The sequence below is a fragment of the Pseudopodoces humilis genome, chromosome 13, assembly GCF_049639895.1.
Source record: "Pseudopodoces humilis isolate 2021_Gansu_Grassland_sample_001 chromosome 13, ASM4963989v1, whole genome shotgun sequence".
NCBI classification, from domain to species: Eukaryota; Metazoa; Chordata; class Aves; order Passeriformes; family Paridae; genus Pseudopodoces; species Pseudopodoces humilis.
In genome coordinates, this window is record NC_142212.1 from 12481302 (window position 1) to 12498860 (window position 17559).

General features: G+C 35.2%; 1 protein-coding gene across 3 annotated transcripts in view; it reads right to left on the reverse strand.

The window, feature by feature from the left end:
* CFAP20DC (CFAP20 domain containing) overlaps positions 1-17559 on the reverse strand; it is a 65281-nt gene that overhangs the window by 19174 nt on the left and 28548 nt on the right. For 2 of the 3 annotated variants that reach the window (XM_088061896.1, XM_005522237.3), the window contains 3 exons: positions 12499-12830; positions 10347-10760; positions 4842-5045 (listed from right to left, as the gene is read on the reverse strand). In XM_088061896.1, the coding sequence (XP_087918022.1) occupies positions 4842-5045; positions 10347-10760; positions 12499-12830 (950 nt within the window). Of the gene's footprint in view, positions 1-4841; positions 5046-10346; positions 10761-11467; positions 11556-12498; positions 12831-17559 lie in introns of all 3 variants that reach the window. The other variant, XM_088061897.1, reaches the window with a different exon arrangement.

The following is a 17559-nucleotide window of genomic DNA, read 5'->3' on the forward strand; positions in this document are numbered from 1 at the left end:
AGTTCTACCAGAAAAGACTCCCTGCCATGATCACACACCTCAAAAGCAGTTCTAAACAAATCATTGAAGGAAATGCAAAAGAAGTGAAAATGTAAGCATTCATGAATACTTGTACAATTTAGTACATTAAATCCTAAAATGATAAAATGTGTTATGAAATTAATTTTTAAAACAAAAATTAATATACAAATGAGTATGTCCTCATGGTTTCAGAAAATGGAAAGGAATGTTGTAAAATATATGTTCAGGATGAATGACATCCTAGTTACTACCAAATATGACTCACTGCCTGGTGGTGGATAGTGCAATTCCCAGATGATAGCTAGTGGAAGACGAGGACAAGACAAGAGAGTGAATAAGTTAGTCTATGAACCAGAATGTCTGTCTAAATAATTTTTAGTCTCATTTCATAGTAAAGAATACTCTGCCTCAGTTTTGCAATTTGACTTGATGTGAACAGATCCCTCCAGGGGTTGTCAAACTGAGCTCACAGTTGGCATAATTCTGGGTTTAAATAACACTCCTCTTGTCTGTCAGACTTCAGTTCTGCCAGACCATTTTTGTGTTAAGTGGCTTTCTTTTCATGAAAAATTAACAAAGGAGGCCAGAAGACCATCCACAAATTAGATATGAACCTGGAAGTAGTCTTTTAAATATTTTTCAGACAAGACTTATGTGACTGAATTTATATTTAGGAAATTGCTTGTGGAACAAGTAAACTTCTCTGTGAGTACTCCTTACTTGAAAGACATGTCTTAGTGGTGGGCATAATTTGGATTCTGGTAATGCAACATTATATCACTATTATACCACTACAAGTTTCCAGGATGTAACATTGAGCATTTAGGAGACTCTTCCTTCCCCTTTGTATTTCTGACTGAGAAAAAGACACCATATGCAGTCAGATATTGTATAATTCTTGTATAGATGATCTTTCTCCAGAATGTTTGTGTTGTATCTAAATTAGTGTCTGAAGTGTGGAAACAACTATCCAAGAAGCTGTATGGGCCAATTCTCTGACAGGGCAAGAAGGTTTTACAGGATCTCTAGAATAAAGCAAGGCATTTAAAAAGAAATGTTTTGTAAGCTTTGCAAATTTTCTTGGATAATGTATATATGTGTGGGTGTAAACTTCACATTAAATTCTGCAATATACAGAACTGTGTCTTTCATAGTATTGCAAATCCAGCATGGATTTTCATAGGTCTTAAGATTTAAGAAAACATTTAGGTAAGACATGGTCAAATAAAATATTTTAAAATATTTAGCTCTACATACACATATTATTGAACTGCAACTGTGTCCCACACACATTTTACAAGGGTTTACAATTCTCCTTCAAAGTAAACCCATTTTAAAGTAGAAGTTTTTCATATTTATAACTGAGGCTGTGCTGGGTAATGTATAATATTCAAAGTGATTTTATTCCTGTTTGGCTGTCATAGTTTACAGCAGCAGCTAAACCACTTACATTTCAACATTTTCTCCTGACAGCATATATTCAGTTCTTGGTAAACTATCATAGGATATAAACCCACAATTTTAGTATCTCTGTTCTGTAGTTGTTTAAGGACATCTGTTCTAACTGCAGCTCATCAATATGATTGATCTATGTGCCTTTACATTCACAAGGGCTTCTCAGATTCATTAAAGTCAGTAACATGACACTTTTCAATGACTTTCGCCAAAAATGGTAAAGTGGTGAAAAAAATTAATCTCATTTAGAATGTGGTTTTTATATAGAATATTACTTTGATACATAAATTCACTATCTAACATGATTATACCCTGCCCTGCCGTGCAAAACATCAAAGGTATTTCCAAATTAAAGATACACAAAAAGCTGCCTTCTGGTGGTGCTGTTGCCATAGATTCCACCTAAAGGACACAAATGTATAAAATGAAGAAAAATTTGTAAGAAAATACTCCTTATTTATCTTTGAAAAACATAAGAGAAAGCAATTGAAACTACTAATTTAAAGAATCAGAAAGATACAACCTGGAAACACATGTACGCATGAAAATTTAATCACGACAAGAATTTTAAGCTGTCCTTAAATTCTCAAATTCCAATATGAAGGTTATTTCTATTTATTTTCTATATACTGCACTGCTAAAATAATTTACCTATGCAGCTAGAAGATGACTACAGATCTATATCTATAAACTTTTCTGCAGTCTGTACATCTTATTTTGGAAGGACTGAGCATTTGAAAATTCTCTTAACTCAAAGGATGGTGGTACTAAAGATCAGGGAATAAAAAGAAATCTGCTTTTATTCTACATGTCTTTTTTTACATAATAAATATATATAAGGAATAAACATATGTAAGAAACACTTCTTTATAAAAACTGGAAGCTGAAGAAATGTTAACTAGTACTGAGGGATGAAGAAATTGAGAGCAGCCCTGTGGAGAAGGAGTACTGGGGGATAAAGAGCTAGACATGACCTGCCAGACCAGAATGCCAGTAGAATCCTGGACTGCATCCAAACGAGGCATTGGCAGCAGGTTCAGGGAGGGAATTCTGCCCCTTTGTCCCCATGAGACCTCACATGGGGTACTGTGTCCAGCTCTGGGGTCCTCAGTACAGGAAAGACATGGACCTGCTGGAGTGAGTCCAGAACGGGGCTGCAAAATTTATCAGAGGAGTGGAAGAGCTATCCTATGGAGCCAGGCTGAGAGAGTTGGGGTATTCAGCATGGAGAAAAGAAGGCTCTGGGAAGGTCTTACTTATTAAGTAAGTGGGGTGATTAAATAATCACCTCCACTAACAAATGTTGTTAGCAGCCTTCTTAGATACCAAAGGTCTACAAAGTGAATTATCACTCTCACATAGACACTCCACATTTTTCCAAATGTTTCAACAGAATTACATCAAGTAAAATGTCAAACACACAAGTCCATGCTCAAAAAACTTCCATCATATCTATGAAGAGCTGGTACTCTGGCTGGTGTCTCAGCAAGGAAAATATGAAGTGAAACAGGAGATTCTGGGGACTGACTGACACTGTACTGGTACAGTGTTGCTCTCCATAAAGGCTGAGGTAAATGGGTATGGAAGACCTGGGAAGCTGAATTTCTTTGGTTTTGTGTTGGACTAAGCTGTTAGTCTTTATCTGAGAAAGATTAGGTTTCTTTCCTAAGTTATCCCTCCTTTGAAATTAGGTTCTTGCCATTTAATCTTAAACCCTCAATGTCCACTTTGCAGAATGCAGAGGAGAAATCTGGCAAGGCTGAATGTGTAAGGCACACCAAACTCTTCAGTCAGCTGAATGAAATGTGAAGAACTCTCTCAAAGACAAAATCTGGCCTTTTATGCTTGAATTATGTGGAGGAAGATGGCCATGAAGGTCTGTTATGAACAACTACAACTATATTAAATTGCAATTTATACTGCTAACATATTATATCTAAACACAATTTTAGCTACAGAAGTTGACCAAGACAGTAAGATCACAGAACAGTCTTTGCAGTCACATTGTACTTCACTGAATACTATAGCAGTATGTTTTCCTTTAAAAGTTCATTTTGTTTCAGTCATATGATTTGTATTAACCAAATCTGATGTGTCTAAATATTCTTATTAATTTCCATATAATTAAACTACTGAAAAAATAACGAAACTGCTATTCTCTGTATTTAATTGAGTTTGAGTTCCATTTGTCTGGTCTTGCAGTTTTGTGCCATGTTTGAGCCTATCTAATGAGCATGGAGAAAACACATTGGAAATATTAAATTAACAAAATGTGTAATGGAGATGTACATCAAATAGTTAATGCCAACTAATGTTTCTCTGATATCCTGCAAAATATTACTCTGTAAGTCAAGTTCTTATTTGTACAATTACTCACTTATCAACACACCTCATCTGAAGCCTTCATTTAACAGGTACTCCAAAGTTCCAGCACTGTGTTGATCATTAACTCTGGGAAGTTGCTGCTACAGGCCTCTACTTGGACCCTGTAGAACCTTGAAAGTAATTTGCACCTAACATTTTAGAGCATTAACTCTGCAATAGTTTATATTGGGGCAACACAGCTGTGTTTACTCTTCTAACGCTGGATTTGCCTCAGAGTTGTACTGTGTGCTTTACTTAAGCCACATTCATTGTTTATTACTGCTTCAACTGTAATAAAATAACAGCTATATTGCTGATATGGAGTATGAGTTTATCTAGTTTTACAGCAACTCCTGCTAGTACCTTTATAGAGTTCCTGAAATGTTATTCTGTGCTTTCATACATTCAATACTTTTTTGGTGGACTGCAACAAATACTCTGCTTCTTATAGTAGTACTGTCACATAGTGCAGCTGTGTGTGATTCTGTACCACTTTGTACCAGGACAAATAATGATCCAAGGTGTAAAATACATAATGATCACATACTAAGTGCTCAGAACTACTGCAGCTTTTTGCTGCTTTCTCCTGCTTCAGTTCTTTAAACATTTAGCTTTTCAGTAATGAGACTTTATCATTGTAAGAAGCAATTATTTTCCATTACTCACACTATAATGCAGCTGCTGACTGGTATATCTGGGTTTCATTCATTTTGGAACTATTCTTAAGTACTATATCACACACCTGCAGGTTGTCAGCCACTATTGTGATGAACTGTACAGCCTACACTATTATTCAGGATTCTAGGAAGGAATATATATAATAGATTTGCTCTTTATCCATGGTGGTACTAGAGAACGTGCTGGAAATGCATGTGTCTCGGTTAAATGTTTCACTTGATAAATCCTAAGAGCCTTTGGTAATGATACCTTAAATTTCAATTCTACTCAAAGAAAATTTAGTATTCAAGACCCCTGAGAAAATACTGTGGGTTTATACTTACTGATGGGAAACAAGAGTTCCAGGTTGCTGTATCATCATCACTGCTTATACTTATGTTGACATTGCAGCAATTGGTCTTTGAGGCGTTCAGCCCATGGGAGATTCCAGCATCCCATAATTCTTTTTGTTGGCTCTTCATGCTGGCCAGCATCTGTAGTTCAGATGAACTCAGTCTATTTGACTGGTACTTTTTCCTGTCATACTCCTGTGAAATCAAATAGAAAAGTCAACAATATAGACAGGATCACGGAACAGAACAGATGAATGAAACACAGAGAGACCTTGGAGAATTTCTCAGAGAATCTTCAAGAAGCTTCAATAGTGAAAGAGAAAGAAAACGTTTACTAGAAAAAATTAGTTAAGAGATTGCAGTTATGAAGATCAAGCATATTTACACACAATTACAGGAAGGAAGAACACCACAAGCACTGTAACGAATGGCAGTCTTGATCCATGGTGTTTAGTGAAGTTGCTGTTCCACTGCAATTAAAAACAGAAGATAAAGCCAGGCTTTAAGAAGTTCAAAAATCCATAGCTATTAAATGCAAATCTTGAATTAAAGCAAATCCCACATTTATCACACTATCATCAACACCATCAATGTAACAGTTATTGGTCAAGCACAGCATAAAATTTCTCTGGAAAGCCATATCAACACTAAATTTCAAAGGTTATTCTGGCAGCCTGCTAGTGTATACATTTTCAAGTAAACTTTGATGTCTTTTCGCTTTTCTTCAAATCCACTGGTGGAATTGTTAATGTAACCTTAATTGTTATACCAGACTAGATTCACAGGCCAAAAGCTACAAACTCATACTAACCATTTTGCAGCTGGTACTTAAGCCTCTCTCAAAACCTTAGGATAAGATAGTTTAAAGTCACCCAACCTGCTGTTTGCACTATCTTTGTTTAAATTACTCCTTCTTTAAGGAAAGCTTTCCCGTTTTTAAAGGGTCCATATATATTGCTCTTTCACAAAGTAACAAGTCTAATACTTAAGAGATTTAGTTTTGCTTCTAAATGTAAATACAAAACATTTCTGATGGAAAAGTGAATCCAGGCAGTGACCAGGACTTGAATGGATTTAGATCATTGGAATTTTGGCCAGGGGGCTGAGAGACACTATATAACAGTATCCCAAAGAGGGACAGAGCTTTGATTCTAGTGAAGAGAACGGAGCTTTTAGACCAGGAATGTATCATATTCCTGGCAGAAGGGAGGATCTCTCAGTCTCTTTTGCTGTGAGAAGGCACTGGGTCACTGAAGACCTCAAGAACTACAAGTCAGCAGTACAAGTGATATGAACATTGACTTTTCTCTCTATGAGATGCAGTGTGTAATGTTTTAGTGTGCCTTTGAGGGTTACAGAAGTCACCTTACTACCAAAATTCATAATGGAATTATAATTCCTTTGCTTTCTTCCTATGCACGTAAGATACAAGGTACCAGAAGACAACAGAATATACAAAGCATAAGATGACAGAAGCAGTTTCCACAGGTATCATTCCTTTTTTACCCCTGGCTAATGAGGTTAATTTCTGAATACTGTGATTACTACTACTATTTTTAATCCTAAAATAACATGAGATGTTTTTTCTAGACTGTTTCTGAATGCCTTTTAGTAGCTCAGTGACTATTAGTCATTTGTTCACCTCACCCAAAGCTCTCCTTGTTATGCCTGGGGAGTCTGATGTATCAGTATTCGACCAGATCTGCAGCTGCTGTAACTTTTATTGATCTTACTGAACATGCTGATTTCCTGTTAATTTTCCTATATATAAACCTTCTGCAGTTATTTGAATATTATAGGAGAAGCTTTGGCTCATCTTTCTTCCTTCATATAATTCGTATGCAGTCATTAAACTGACAGAATGAACTGGTGCTCTGCAGAATAAAAGTGCTAACTACTGAAAGAACTTTTTTGTCTTTCTCTTTTCAACAAAAGCATAAAAATTTGCCCAAACTTGCTTGTCTTTTCCTTTACATCTATGAAGAAAGATGCATAGATTTCTGGAATTATTACAACATGATTCTAAACATCTGCTGTTCCCCCACCCCCTCCCCAGCTTATTTCTAATTGTCATTCTGATTTCTTTTCCTGTAATGGTCTCACTCTGAAAATACCACAGTCAGGAAGAAGAGATGCTATGACTATTTTCTGTGTTAAAGCTCCCCTAAAATAAACTAATGAAGGAGAAATAGTTTGGAATATTTATTCTTCAACTTCAGATGACTACTACCAAAAAGCCTTTTCAAAAATTTTATATTGTCTTCGTTGGTTTTCAAAGAGAGAGAATTTGAAAACTGAATTTGAAATTAAGTTAACTTTGTAATTTAGGACAATCTTTTGATGTAAGAAGTAATTTTTCAATACTCTTAAATTTGCCTAAAATTAATATTTCATTTAGTAATTAAAAGCTTATCTTGTCTATTTGCATATCCTTCCCTTACAATAAAGTATTTTTATTAAGCACTTAAAACTTTTGCTAGATTGATAAAACCTGTTGTTTAAAGGATTTTTTTCATATATAATGACATTTGCATTCTTCTAGGTTCAAATGATTTATTCAGAATTGTTTGAATGTAGTTATACGTGTGGAAAACTTTAATTATCAGCTATCTACATGCTTGCAATATTACCCAGAGGGCTATACTTCTTTCTTAATTAAAAATATTTGAACTTAATAATAGAGAACTCTATTAAAACATGAATAAAACATTGCAAGAAACCAGTTCCTTAAAGCATATTAAGCAGCAGGCAAATCAATTGTAGAAGACTTGGTTAAGCACTTTTTTTCCCTCTACTAGTCCTCTGTATGAGCACAAAAAGAAGTGTCAAAAAACTCCAAGGAAGGGCTTCCATAAAGTTTTAAGACTTGATCAAATCAAGCATAACAGCTAGATCTGCCAGATACTTTAATCTTATATTTTGTAGCAATAAAACAAAGTCTGTAGCTAATGAATTTCTATACATTAATAATAGGATTTGTTCTTGAAAAAAAATACTTACAAACAACAAATCACACGTGCAATACATTTACAGCTACAAGTGCAGTATGGTAATAACCTTATTGTCTAAATTAGTAATCAACTATTGCAACCCACCTTGAGAGTCTACATTTAGCTGTGCTCTAAAGGACAAAGTTGATGACTGCGTTAAACTGATGATACTTTCAAGAAAGTAATACATGTATAATTTCATTTATTATGGAAAAATAGGTTACAGTTATGAAAAGTAATAAACATACTTGAATTGTAAGTGAAACAATTTTCTAAAACCTGAAAGTATCAGGAAAAGAAGAATACATTTAATCACATAATCTCAGAAGCACTAAGTTGGAAGAGACCTTCAAGATCATTGAGTCCAACCCATGCCCTAACACCTCAACTAAACCATGGTATCCAATGTTTTTTAAACATATCCAGGGATGGTGACTCCACCACCTCCCTGGGCAGACCATTCCAGTACTTTATCACCCTTTCTGTAAAAAACATTTTCCTAATGTCTAACGTGTATTTTCCTCGGTGCAGCTTAAGACTGAGTCCTTAGACACAGTCTAATTATTTTCCTAAGAAAAAGAGAATCAGTTTATTGGTATCAACTGGGGCTTTTCCTATCACTGAAAATTACAGAAACATTATCTTCTTTCCAAATAGAAATGAACCCATGCATTGCTTTCTTCCACATTTTCTACATCACTAGTGGCAATTCTAATGTCTTTTCCAGATCATAAATAGATAGAACATATGCTGCTATAAATAGGATTTTCCTTTGCTTTTTAATTTTTTTGCTTTTCATTGTCTTTCAAATCACCAGCCACTGATATTTCTCATGATAATAAAGTCTGATTTTCTCTTGCACTATTGTGTTTCATTCCCCCTGCTTTCCCCTCATCCACTTCCGTCCCAAAGGAAACCAGTCTCCACAACTTTCATGGAAACAGATGTTCTGGTTCATCAGGAAAATCACAGGGCCTTCACCAATCCAATAAACTGCTTACAGGACACAGGAAGAGTTTTCCAGAATCCCCAGTCTGAGAGACAACCTCACAGCACTGAGAGACATGTAAAACCCAGCCACTGCCCCAGTACTAAATGACCCATTTCACAAAAAGCACTGAAGCATCCCTGGCAGGGCAGGATGAATATTTCTCCATCAAGGCCACACATTAAAGCTGAACACATGCTTTCCTAGACACAATTCTTTAATCTGGTGTCCAATTCAGATTGATCCTCCCAGCTCCGTGTCTGGATTTCCAAACCCAGAGTTCACTGCAGGGCTGCCCATCCTCAGCAGCCCCAGCAGCCCCAGGCAGGCAGGTAGAACCTTTCAGTGGGATGGCCCTGCCCCAGCAGCAGCAACCATGTCCCATGGAAGTCATCACTCCTGCTTCCCTTTTCACAGAGGCTGTCAAATCAGGTAACTAAAATGAACTGTATCAACAGGTCACAAAAATGCTACAGACCAAAATTCCCTCAGCAGAATCACAGCACACTCCCCTTCCTACAGCAGATGAGACAAACTACAGGGACACAAAAATTATAGATGTCCATTTCCTTCATGTAAATGAGGTACAGATCATATTCCAAGACATTAAAGTAGAAAAATGTTTACAAACAATGCATAACTACTTCATAGAGCCCCTCAAAAAGAGGGGTCTATTCTTTTGGTCCCTAGAGGTGTGCAATACCTGGGTCCAGTGATATAAGAAATTCAAGATATATCCAAGATTCTAGAAAACAAACCCCATGCTTACAATAATGATCATGCAGTAGTTCTATTCAACATCCCTGGGTAAAATTATCCAAAAAAATTTACAGAACAGCAATTCTGGGACCATAGAACTCCTAGACCTATAAAAGAGACACCTGCAGGGGAATATGATACATAGCCATGAAGTAGGAAGTGGCACAGCTAAGAAAATGAATTAAAAAAAATCATTGTTTTTTATAATGAACAGAAGAATAAGAAAGCACCAGGAATGAGAAAATGCATTAAAAAAATTAAGATACATATTTTTTTCCCACAAATAGCAGTTTAAGTTTGAAATTCACCTCGACAGAAGCTGCCTCACTGCTGGCTCTCCATCACATAATTTATCATTGCTCAGGGGTGACACAGAGAGACCATGAAGCACCCAAATTAACACTCCTTCTGTGGTCATTTGCTAATACAGCAATTTAAAATCTGCCAATTTTCCTCAGCAACCTTTCAGTCCCAAACTATTTTCTAACTCATGTATTTCCAAAATGTGAGTTGCTCAATGACACATCCTTTTATCTACAAACCTTTGTGATTTCTGTTATATTTGGAGTATTATTTTGTGTGCCACAAACCCCTACAAAATCAACTTTCAACAGACTGAGCACAGTAAATGCTGTTATGATGAAGCCAGAATATATCTGAATGAAAGATGTACTATTAATCACTTCATGCAAATGGGTATATCTAATATAGCTTCTCTATACAATCTAGTAATTTAATTTCAAAGTAAAAATCACTTACACAAGTCTGTGCTGTCAGACATGAATTTCCTTTAGAGACTTTTTTGACAGATGTTTTACTGACAGATCTTTCTAATTGATCTGAAACTCCTTCATATCTTTCAGTTTCTTCAGATAAATTTCTAATTACTCTAAAGGATTTGGATCTACTTTGAATTGGAGAAAGAGAAAGGATAGGCTTTAAACTTCTCTGAAAGCTGATAGATTCTGTTTTTCCCATAGTGGAACTCTGTGGTTTTGATAAGATGTCCTCTTTGAAGTTATATTTGCCGTGTTCCTTATTCTTCCAGTATTCATTTCTCTGTGACATCTTATTTAATGGGATGTCTTTAGAAACTGCTGAATCAGATGTTCCTTGTCTACTGTGGATGTTCTCAATGTTCTCAGTACCCTGGATGAGTTCACTGTTGTCATCCTAAATTTAGGAAACAAAGCAAGAGTGGTTGGTTCCCTCTCATCATTACACAATTCAGTTTTACATAACCTTAACACATCAAAATCTCTCTTTAATCTCTTCTTCCTGTTTCTAAATTTACAAGGATTCTGAAAAACAGCTGCTTTTCCTGGCAAATACACTGACTATACCATAAACATATTCTTACATCTGAAGCTGATTACTCTTTTCAAAATGTCAGGCCAGATTTTGAATGCTGGTAACCTCCAAAACCAGTATAGGTTTGTCTCTTACCTGACAATCATAATTTCAATAGAATTTATTACAACTGTAAACAAAAACTAAGCAATGAGTCCATGACAATGATGTCTTTCCATTGAATTATTAATACTCAATATTTTCACATTGCATCTTCAACTTAAATGTAGAAGAAATAACTCCTGCTGAGATCACTTTGTTCTGCTCTGGTAATCATATGGTACTGGATATCATATTCATTGCCATTTGAATACAATTTAAGAATTTTAGAGGTTTATTAACCTTATATCCATGTTTCTAACAATGTCTCTAAAAAATATCCCATGAATCAAGTGTATAATGTTCACTCATACCCTATCTCAACAACAATCAGCAGGACTGAACTGATGGAAAGAGAAATAACGCAGGAGTGCATCTAGTGTTTGTCTCAATGTTCTTATTCTCAAGAAAGAAAGGAGAGAGCAGCCCCATCTTCATCTTGTGATGCTGCTCCTCTGGCATATGTTCCCACACAGGATGTGAGGCAGTATCACCTCTCACAGCTGAGGTGCAATCCTGCTCCACATGAATGTGATCCAAGATTGTTACTGACTTCAGTGAGTCCAGGATTGCACAGCATGCAACATACATTTAAAAAGATAATCCCTCAGTTTTATTAATGGTACACATTTGGGAAATTTATAGTTTATTCCCTCAGTTATTTTGTAAAACAGTTAAATTCAGTCCATCTTGCTATTGCACATCTCAGTTACATTGTATTTCTCTGTTGTAAGCAACAGATTCAAATGCTAAGAAACAGATTTCATAGCTGAAAGTGAAATATACTGGAATGCTCATAAAGGTAGGAACTTTAGCAGTTCCTGTAATGACATTATGAAATTATCACATACATTGACAATTCAGCAAATTTCTATATAGTAACAGATGATATTAGACAGATATACTAAAAAATTGTTTGCTTTCTTTCATTAATTTCATTGCTGGAAGATTTCTGCATTGCAAAAGAATTAAAGTTGGTGATGCTCAGACAGGATATGCAGCAGATATGCCAATAATCAAGTGACATTCAAAACCTGGGATTTTGTAATTCACTTTCAACAATGCCAATGAGCAAAACCAGTTCCATTTGCAGTTTTAAAAGATACAATGAAGTCTTATTGCTGAAGTCTCGAGCAACCATGAAGGACTTGGATCTCACTCAAATCTATGATGCAGGCTTTCCTAACCCTTTTTGTAGTAATGATGCACAGTTCTGGCATCTCTCTGTTAGCATAGGGGCTGACAGAGTTAGGTTTCTTTTGTCAGCTTGTTACACAGTGTACACCTGCATTGAGTCTTGTATCCTGTTAGACACAGCAACCTGACAGAGACAAAATTTACCTGTTGGTATATGGGGAAAAGATGATTTATCCTCTCTGTCTGGCTTGAAGACAGAATCTCATCCTAGGAGTTTTAGGATGAGGACTGCTCTATCAAGAGTCACATGTACAAAGTGACCTACCTCCTCACTACTGTCAGTTCCTTCAAAGCTGTCTTCAGTTTCTGTATTCTCATATTCTCCTTTACTGTCTGGCTCCAATTTCAAAGGGAAAACATAACGTTCTGGTGATATATTTGGAGACTTTCCGTAAGGAGCTGATCGAGGTTTTGATGAAAATGTGAAAACCTCTTTATTAATCCTGTGATGATCAGCTGTTTCCCTGCTGTGATGTTCAACAGAGGCATTCTGGGCTGAGGGTAAATTAGAGCAGGCTGAACTTCCAGTAGCTCCAAAGTGCTCCTCCCTATCCAACTGGATACTCTCAGTAAACCTCTCTGGAAACACCCATTTATCTGAAACATACAATTTCAATGCTAAATATGTAAATTGTGAGCTACTCTGATCATTCTCTTTATCTCAGAAAGTTGTACAGCAGAGTAAGTTTTTCTAATACAGAAATATTTTGCCTATCAAAGGCAAAGAGTGATGAGTGCTAAGATTGATGAGGACATAATGAGAAAGATCATGTTGCTTTCAAAGTGCAGCAAGGTAATAAAATTTTTTTAAACAGAGCTCAAAAAAAAAAAATACAGGCTTTGGTACAGGATGTGCAAGCCTGCCATTTTCAAACCTGAAACTGTTTAGCCATCAAGATTTGAAAGCTACAACTGAATTTTATTCTAGGAAAGCATGATTTTATTAAATATGGCCATTGATCTTTTTCTTTAGGCATTTTTTGCATCTGACATTTAAAAAATAATCACACATTGGTGGAAAGTTCGTAATATTGCAATCTGCTCCTTCTTTATTGCTGAAATTCCACACTTTTACTTTTAGAACTTATGGTTTAAATCTCAATTTCAAACTATTGTTCTGATAAAAATGTGTGACATGAAAAATGTATAAAGATATCTGTTTCACCAGGTTTCCCTGAATATAGCCACAACTAATCTGACAATTTTAAAACAAACAATAAACTATAGAAATGGATTTAAAGATTGAGCGCACCAGATACACATGAAAAGACCATTTTTATATTCTTATTGTTAGCTTATATTTTACTGTTTGGAATGATGGTATAGAAAAAAAATGTCAATTTGATTGATTGCAACCAATCTCAAATAGCATCTAAGAAAAGGAGAATTGCTCAAGTATGCAATACTCCCTTATCTTCACTAAAGGTAGTGTGGTGTGGATTATTCACTAGATATTGAAACTTTCCAGCTCCATAAAATAAAGTTACCATCAACCATATTAAAAACTCAATGAAAAAATACTAAAAACATAATAATAAAGTAGCATTGCAATAATAAAATGCTTGACACCACAGAAGATAGTAAGTTCAGTGTGGTATTCTGTGCTTTATGTGATATTTTACTTTTAGTTTTGTTAGAATTACCACTTCAGGCACATTCAGCAGCTTTGGGGAGGGAGAGGTGGAAGTCTGAATCACCATAAATGAAGGCAAAAGAAAGAAGAATGAGATGCCAGGAGAAACAGTCGTCTTCTTACTGGGTTGCTGTGATTTTTCCAGTTTACTGAAGACAGCTAATAAATCTACCAAACTCTGGTAAATATCCAGGAACCAGTGAAAAGTCGGGACTTGACGTATCTTGTATGACCATGGCTTGCATCTTCTTGTTCCAGAAAAGACCATTTCTCAATCTCTTCATGAAGACCTTTCTTAGTAAGAACCCCCAAGGCTTTCCAAGTAAATTCTTGTTAAATCAGAAAATCATTCTGGTTTAAAACAATGTAGTAGAGTATGCTTTTAATTATTATAAGCCTTGAAAGCTGAACATGCAAGTGATTCCATTTATTTAATAAAAATTTTGGACTCATTTTTCCAGGAACATCAAGAAGTGAGACTTTTCAAAACTTTTAGGAAACACCCTTCATTGAGTAAACCAAATGACTTTTAATTTTGATCTCTAACTACAGGTTCTTCAAAGGAGGATATTGGAGCAGAATTATCCAGGCTACTATCATTCAAGATTGTGTCACACTCCTTTGATAACATATTTTTCATAGGCAATTGGAATTACATGTGAAGGGTTGTACACAACTAAAATAACTGAAATCGTAAAAGAAAATACAGTCATGAACATTTCACAGATTTCATGCTTTCATTATACTTTACTATCTATATAAGCTACCTTTATTAAGCCACCATTTCCCCTATAAAAATGAAATGAGAAGAGGGATCTTTTCATGATCTTTTTCAAGTGAGTCTGAGCACAGTATTTGGATGTTCAAGAACAAAGACTTAGGAACTGTTTTTTTTCCCAACTGATTCTGTGACCTAACGTGATTTAAAAACTCTGTCAAAGTAAATCAGTATTTTCAATTACTCAATTATTTATCCTGTAGGAATAATAGGAATCTGGCCCACCAAAACTGAGATTGTTTTGAAAGTCTTTGGCCCTGGAGATGCTGCCTTGTTCACAACTCCAGAAAGTGCTATGAAGAAATGCCACAAAAATATTACTTATCCCCAGACTTCAATTGGACAGCTCTTCTGGATGTAAAGAATCTTTTTCCCAGCTATTTTGTTACTAAGTCTAAAATGCTGTTTACCCTTTTTCCTAAGGCAAAGATATTAAAACTTTTACTTGATGCATTTTTCAAAACAATCAGAGAAAAAAAATAATCTTCAGAAGTTACCTAGCTAACAAATGTTTTTCAGTTTTTCTTTCCAGTCTGGCACCCACTCTTGTTTAATATAGAAATATTTTATTAGGTTTCCCTGTTAGTGTCTTGACTAACTCCAAAATACGCAACATATACTCCTTCAGTATTCAGAGGGTCATTTCCCCATCATAAAATTAGATTTGACGTTTCATGCTGCCTAACAAATATGCACTAATAGCTCAGACCACTCTAAAGAGCCCTCTAGGGTATGATTATACACTTAGTGTACAACCCACTTCAGGAGAATTCACTAATTCTTATGCACATAGAACTGCGAAATAGTAAAGAGGAGTGGCTTATTTTTTTTATCTACTGATTTACTAACAACCCACTTCCCACACTGCAATCTCACCTGTTCTAGTCTCATTCTAGAATAACTTCCAAAGCAGTTGTTGCTGTTTAATTTGTAGAGGGCATTACAGATAAAACTGTGTAATGAATTCTGAAGGAAACAATATGATAAACCACTTGGTTTTTAAGATTTTAAGTCAATTTTGAATGAAGTAACAAAACATAACAAAATGGAAAAGAAATCTTAGAGTAACAGCTTTTGTCAGGTGTTTGGAGAACATGAGGCAATTAGAGCCTTAAACTCCTGCCTTCTAACTCTGCCTCAGACATCCAAAAACTTCTTACACTTTAGTCACCATTATAATGTCTCACCCTGACCAAAAGGAGTTCAGGAATATAAAGAACTACTTTAAAATGATTACTATCTATGTAATATTAACCTGAATATTCTGCCTTTTTAGTCTAAGCCACCTTTATAGTATATATATATATATATATATATATATTTATATTTTAGTTCTTTCTGTAAAGAACTCCATTAATTTCCCAAGTTGTTGAAGAAATATACTTGAGTAAAACCCAAACATTAATTTGCATAGTACAGTACTTATTCTTAATGAAATATCCAGGAGGAAAACAGAAAAGTCTGTATGATTTGAAGATGATATTTTATGCTGGCTACAGAGTCCAGCAACTTCTGTAACCTGTAGTCAGTGTAGCACTTTTTCAATAGTCCACAAGTGAAAGATACAGGGAGTTTTGGACCCAACAAAATCCCATTACCTCTCCAACAAAAACTATACAAGAATTTAATTCATTATTTCCATGTAAATTGTAATGAATAATTTGGAGTACCTTCTGAGTAAAATATGCAAACTACTAAGTAATCACAACATTGCAGCAAACAACATAAATGCAAGAATGATCACCTTAACATCTAATTAGCTCTTCTACACAGTCAGACTTATGCTAAAGCTTCTAATTGCAGGATAACATTATAATAAAGGTTTCAGCATTGAGTAAATAAGATTGGCATAAACGATGTTCACTCATTTTATTTCTTCTCTCAGGTCAAGTTTATCCCACTTTGGAAGAAGTCCAGTACAAAGCCTAGAAGAGGACTTTCCTGATGAAGAAGTTGCTTATAGAAAGTTCTTCAGAAAAAATAAATCCAGTACTAATGGATAAAAAAAATCATTAAGTCATCTACATAAAATTAGGTAACTTCATATATTGAAAAGAAACTGAAATCTGCAGACTGAGAGTGACAACAGTGACAAGCAATGGAAATCTGGGGAAAAAAGTTTGTAGAATATTCCTTACAAACTTACATAATGCATTTATCTGCACCTACACATAATTAAGATTATAAAGAAACAGTTTTCTTTCTTTCAAAAGCAAACAGCAAAAGAACAGAGTTTACGCATATCTTTCTTCCTTAGTTCTCTGCCTCTGAATTTATGAGAGGGTATTTAGACAGGCCAGTCTACTGCCCTAAGGCTGTCTTTTCATATCACCTATATTTTCATAAAATAACAAGTATTGATTAATTTTTTAAAAATTCTGGCACTAGATAGTGGTCCTGGTGTTCTTGATGAAAAAAAAGTTGACAGTGATTCCTGCCCCAGAGTTCTCAAAATTCAGACAAATAGAAAAAGACTTAAAAAATTCTCTGCAAGAATTCTCTATTTGCCTGAACATCTTGCATCTCTTTGATCTTCAGTCAAATTATGGAACCCATAATAGCAATTATGGATTACTGAAACTGCCAGAGTATATAATCACTTCTAAATATCCCCAAAGTATAAACACAATGGAAATCACTCATAATATGAAGGAAAATCTTGAACAATTTTGAGCATTTGAGCACTTTTCAAATTGGCGCCTATGCCTTCTAATAAAAAGTAACTACTTTTTCATAGAGACAAGGCATACTTTTGCCACAATAATGCAATTCCCAGACCCATGGAAAGGAAGCTGATTGACGCTGTATGATAAAAAAAATCCACATTTTTGGCAGACAGGTAAGAAAGGGAAAAACCCAAAACATAAGCTGAGCTTTCTGTGAATGTATGTCTTTCTGTGAAAAAGAAAATAAAT